This window comes from Chiloscyllium plagiosum, chromosome 17, assembly GCF_004010195.1.
Source record: "Chiloscyllium plagiosum isolate BGI_BamShark_2017 chromosome 17, ASM401019v2, whole genome shotgun sequence".
Lineage (NCBI taxonomy): Eukaryota > Metazoa > Chordata > Chondrichthyes > Orectolobiformes > Hemiscylliidae > Chiloscyllium > Chiloscyllium plagiosum.
Genome location: NC_057726.1, coordinates 1,308,423 through 1,314,669, shown reverse-complemented (window position 1 = coordinate 1,314,669; position 6,247 = coordinate 1,308,423). Strand labels below are relative to the sequence as shown.

The window sequence follows — 6,247 nt, the reverse complement described above, 5'->3', positions numbered from 1 at the left end:
ACCCACTTTACATACACACACACACAGACATATCACATGCATACATTACACACACACACATAGACAGACAACCACTAATGCACACATGCAGACGCACACACACTCTGATCACACACTCAGCCATCTCTCACACTGTCCCTCTCACAAATCTGCCTGTCACACATACTTCTCAGCACACACACACACACATCCTCCTCCATCACACAGTGTCACATACACCCAGATAAATCATCTCTTACACACAAATTACTTGTGCAATACTCATGGCTCCAGCTCTATCTGACAAACCAGAATATTAACATTGGTATTCAATGTCCTGCTGCCTGCCCTAATCCTACATTTAGGCTTTATCTTCCTTAGCACCAAAATCATCTCTCACCTTCTCGCTGTTTAAATTAACTTTGTCACCTTTCTATGCAGTTGACCTGTCAATTGCACACCGCTGTATTTAACCTTTTTACTAAAGTCATTTTACACATATTTTAACTGCTTCTCACCCTTGTTTCACTGGCTGAAATACAATTTAAAATATGTTGTCTCTTAATCTATTAGCCTTTATTTCAATATTCACTCATTGTTCACTCTTTATACTTATTCTAATGGCATTATTGAGCTAAAAGCTGTTTGGGAATAGTGGGAGGAGATGAAAAGGCAATGCTGGCTGGTTAACTCTTATAAGGATTACACAGGTTTCTCACCTACTCTTACCTTCCCATTGTGATTGATGGTTCAAGCCAGGTGCTCTGTCAGGACAAGGAGACTGCACACTGTACACTGTGCAAGTGGAAGGAGAACTATTTCAGTCACTGGCCAGGTCCCAAGAGAGAACACTGCAGTTCTGACCAAATCACAGTGACAGGATAATGAGAGGAACCAGGTTTAAGAAAGATTGAAAAACATTAAACACATGATGAATAAATGATTGTGTACTGACCTGTTTCAATACACATCTGCTGGGACTGCCAGGAGAATGTGGCCCCAAAGTACGAGTCTGATCTCTGCAGTGATGTGGCTGATGTCAGGCAGTCCTTGTCTTTGTGTCATGTGGTTAACATGAGCAGGAAGTCGGAGTTATTATTAGAGGTTTGTGTTTGCAGCTGGGAGTGTGTACACAGCTACTCAAGGGACATCTGTAACCTCAGCACCACAGGCAGTGAGCTGGGTTTTAACTTCCCAACACCTGCAATACTCTGCACCAACAGTAGGAATTGGTTTCTTTGACTTAAGATCGCACCAAGGTTTGAAACATAAGGATTTCTTTCCCATTGATTTACTGGTCAGAACACAGGCTATTCTATTCAGAATTATTCTCAATAAAGATCCAGGGTGAAATTAGGGAGAAGATAATGTGCAGGTGCCAGGTAGTGAGGACACAGTGAACGTAGATTAGATTAGATTCCCTACAGTGTGGAAACAGGCCCTTCGGCCCAACAAGTCCACACTAACCCTCTGAAGAGTAACCCACCCAGACCCATTCCCCTACCAACGTTTATCCCTGACTAATGCACCTAACACTATTAGCAATTTAGCATGGCCAATTCACCTGGCCTGCACTGTGGGAGGAAACCGGAGCACCCGGAGGAAACCCACGCAGACACGGGGAGAATGTGCAAACTCCACACAGACAGTCGCTCGAGGCTGGAATCGAACTCAAGACCCTGACACTGTGAGGCAGCAGTGCTAATCACAGAGCCACCATGCCACCCATAGGTAGGCCTGGATTGAGGTAGGCAAGAAAGTTCACTACAATAGTAAGTCTGTTTCTGTCCCTGCCAAACACATCAATGAACATTCAGAATGACCATGAAGTCTGCACAGTCATACAGCAAGCAATAACAGCACCTAGTGCCTAATGTTTTTAGGTTCTTTAATGCAGAGTCAATCTTTCAGTGGGAGACCAGGGTCACGTGCAGTGCAGGTCGGGTGAGAACAGCATAGCATCTGTCCTGAAGAAAGTTGGATTGTTCATGAAACGATTGATTTTTTTTCAACAATCTTACATCATTCTTTGAGAAGGTCTAATAAGGAATATTGGGACAAGCTGGGCTTAGATCGAGTGGAGTTTAGAAGACCATGAGATGATTTAACTGAAACGTATAAGATCCTGGAGGATCTTGACAAAAGTAAATGCAGAAAATATGTTTAAACTTGTGGAAGAACCTAAAGCTAAGTTTCACTGTTTAAAAATAATGGATCACACTCACATACCTAAGACAGAAATAAGGAGATACATTTTCTCACAGAGTTATGAGTCTTTGCTACTTTCTTCCTCAAAACAAGCAGAATCTTTGACTATCTTTAAGGCAGAGAGAGGTAGATTCCTGCTAAGCAATGGGAGAGGGGAAAGATTATCAGGATAGGCAGAAACATGGAGTAATCAGATCAGTCATGATCTTATTTAACAGCAAAGCAGGCTTGAAGGGTTGATCCTAACTTGTATGTTTTCTTATATCAGCTCACAGAGAACAAATTTATTGAATTCAAATAGAAATGTAAGAAATAGGAACAGGAGTAGGCCATCTGGCCCACTGAGCCTGCTCTGCCATTCAATAAGATTATGGCTAATCTATTTATGGACTCAGCTTCACTTACCCACCCGCTCACCATAACCCTTAATTACTTTACTGTTCAAAAATCTATCTATCTTTGCTTTAAAAACATTCAATCAAATTGCAACAGGACCTTGATCAGCTGGGGAAGTGGGCTGAGAAATGGCAAATGGAGTTTAATACAGATAAGTGTGAGCTCTTGCATTTTGGAAAGTCAAATCAAGGTAGGAGTTTCATGGTGAATGGTAGGGCCTTAAGGAGTGTAGTGGAACAGAGGGACCTTGGAGTTCAGGTGCACAGTTCTCTGAAAGTGGAGTCCCAGGTAGACAGGGCAGTGAAGGCAGCTTTTAGCACACTGGCCCTCATCAGTCAGGGCACTGTGTTTAGAGGTTGGGAAATTACGCTTCAGTTGTACATGATGTTGGTGAGGCCACACTAAGACGACTGTATTCAGTTTAGGTCATCTTGCTATAGGATGTTATTAAACTGGAAAGAGTGCAGAAGAAATTTACAAGGATGTTGCCTGGATTCAAGGGACAGAGTCCAAAGAGAATTGTTTTTATTTGTTTACTGAGATGATGCTGAAAAGGTCATCATTTGCTATTTGTTGCTAAATGTGTTTGAGGAGGAGATATTGAGCCATGTTCTTTAAACACTGCACTATGTGAGGTGTAGGTACATGCACATTGCTGTTAAGAGAGCATATCTGTGTGTTTTGACCAGTGATGAAGGACCTGTAATATATTTCAAAGTCTGAATGAGGGTAATTTGTATGTGGTGGTATTCCCATGTGTCTACTGCCCTTGTCCTTCTGGTGGATAAAGGTGCTTTTGAACAAGGCGGCATGGATTTTGTAGATGGTACATACTGTTCCACTGTTTGTCAAGCGAGGTGCTTTGTCCTGGATGGTGTTGAGCTTGTTGAGTGTTGTTGGAGCTGCACCCATCCAGGTAAGTGGGGAGTATTCCATCATACTCCAGACTTGTGCCTTGTAGATAGTGGACAGGTTTTGGGGAGTCAAAAGGTGAGTTACTCGCCTCAGTATTCTCAACCACTGCGTTTATGTGATGAATCCAGGAGAGTTTCTAGCTAATGGTTCCATCCCCACCCTCCAGATGTTGATAGTGGTGGGAATTCAATAATAAATGTACTGAACCATTGGTGGTGATCAAGCACCTTGCTGAAGATGGTCTTTAATCGGCATTTGTGTCCTGCAAATGTCACTTGTCATATGTCAGCCCAAACCTAAATGTCACCCAGATCTTGTTGCATATACACACAACTGCTTCAATATCTGAGGAGTAGGAAGCTTAGCTACTTTCTATGGGAGTTTTGCAGAGTGAGGTGCAAGCTGACTGAAGTGTATAAGATCGTGAATGGTCTTGACAAAGTACTTGTCAAAAAGATCTTTTTTCTTGTGGGTCAGTCCAGTCCAGAACTATTGTGCAAATTATTTTAAATTAGGAATCACATTTCCAGGACAGAGCTGAGGGGAATTTATTTCTCTCAGAGATTTGTGAGACTTTGGAACTCTGCCTCAGAAGGTGGTGGACATGGAATTAATGAACATTTTTAGACAGTGCAGGACAAATTCTTGTTTGGCAGAGTAATTAAGGGCCATTTGGGGGTAAATGAGAATGTGGAATTTGAAACAAACACAGATTAGCCATGAGAGTCTCAATTAGAGTGGTGCTGGAAGAGCACAGCAGGTCAGGCAGCATCCGAGGGATCTGATTCCTGATGAAGGGCTTTTGCCCGAAACATCGAATTTCCTGCTCCTCGGATGCTGCCTGATCTGCTGTGCTTTTCCAGCACCACTCTGATCTAGACTCTAATTTCCAGCATCTGCAGTCCTAATTTTTGCCTACAGATTAGGCATTGTCTGATTGAATCATTTAGCAAGCTCAAAGAGCTGGATGGTCTGCTCAGATTTGACATGTTCATATGAATGGTGCTGAACCTCGGACAATTATTGGTGAACATCCTCACCTGTGACCTTTGGATGGAGGGAAGATCATTGATAAAGTATGATGTGAAGGGGCCGGTGTTGGACTGGGGTGGACAAAGTCAAAAATCTCACAACAACAGATTATCGTCCAACAGGTTTATTTGAAACCACAAGCTTTTGGAGGGCTGCTCCTTCCTCAGGCAGCTAGCGAAACAGAATACATCGGACACAAAATTTATAAGTAAAAGATCAAAGGGTGATACAACTTATGCAAATGTATCGAACAAGCCTCGATGGCTATTACAGTCAGTCATTGTGGCATTTTATAAATTCCCACTTTGGAAGTAAAACCAGTTTGACTTCAGGCTGAGGTACATAGAACACAGAACATAGAAGAATACAGCGCAGTACAGGCCCTTTGGCCCTCGATGTTGCGCCGATCCAAGCCCACCTAACCTATACTAACCCACTATCCTCCATATACCTATCCAATGCCCGCTTAAATGCCCATAAAGAGGGAGAGTCCACCACTGCTACTGGCAAGGCATTCCATGAACTGACGACTCGCTGAGTGAAGAACCTACCCCAACTTCAGTCCTATATCTACCCCCCCCACCTTAATTTATAGCTATGCCCTCTTGTAATACCCGACTCCATACGCGGAAAAAGGTTCACACTGTCAACCCTATCTAACCCCCTAATCATCTTGTACACCTCAATCAAGTCACCCCTAAACCTTCCTTTCTCTAATGAAAACAGCCCCAAGTGTCTCAATCTTTCCTCATACGATCTTCCTTCCATACCAGGCAACATCCTGGTAAACCTCCTCTGCACCCGTTCCAGTGCCTCCACATCCTTCCGATAGTATGGCGACCAAAACTGCACACAATATTCCAGATGCGGCCGCACCAGAGTCTTATACAACTGCATCATGACCTCAGGACTCCGGAACTCAATTCCTCTACCAATAAAAGCCAGTACGCCATATGCCTTCCTCACCGCACTATTTACCTGGGTGGCAACTTTCAGAGATCTGTGTACATGGACACCAAGATCCCTCTGCTCATCCACACTACCAAGTATCCAACCATTAGCCCAGTACCCCATCTTTTTGTTATTCTTCCCAAAGTGAATCACCTCACACTTAGCTACATTGAATTCCATTTGCCACCTTTCTGCCCAGCTCTGCAGCTTCTCGATATCCTGCTGTAACCTGCCACATCCTTCCTCACTATCAACAACTCCTCCGACTTTCGTATCATCCACAAACTTGCTCACCCAACCTTCTAACCCCTCTTCCAGGTCATTTATAAAAATGACAAACAGCAATGGTCCCAAAACAGATCCTTGCGGAACACCGCTAGTGACGGCACTCCATGAAGAAACTTTGCCATCAACTACTACCCTCTGTCTTCTTCCATCCAGCCAATTCCTAATCCAAACCTCCAACTCACCCTCAATGCCATATCTCCGTATTTTCTGCAGTAGCCTACCATGGGGAACCTTATCAAACGCCTTACTAAAATCCATATATACCACATCTACCGCTTTCCCCTCATCAACCTCCTTCGTCACCTTTACAAAGAATTCAATAAGGTTTGTGAGGCACGACCTGCCCTTCACAAAACCATGCTGACTATCCTTGATCACATTATTCCTATCCAGATGTGCATAAATCCTATCCCTTACAATTCTCTCTAAGACTTTGCCCACAACAGAAGTGAGACTCACCGGCCAATAGTTACTAGGG

The 6,247-nt window shown here is 43.4% G+C and overlaps 1 protein-coding gene across 1 annotated transcript in view; it reads right to left on the bottom strand.

Annotated features, from left to right (window-relative positions):
* The window catches only part of LOC122558705 (protein CBFA2T3-like), an 86,955-nt gene extending 85,925 nt beyond the window's left edge, over window positions 1-1,030 (bottom strand). The window contains exon 1 of the mRNA XM_043707497.1: window positions 935-1,030. Within this exon, the coding sequence (XP_043563432.1) occupies window positions 935-950 (16 nt within the window). The 5' untranslated portion in view covers window positions 951-1,030. The remainder of the gene's footprint in view (window positions 1-934) is intronic.
* Window positions 1,031-6,247: the final 5,217 nt, after the last annotated feature.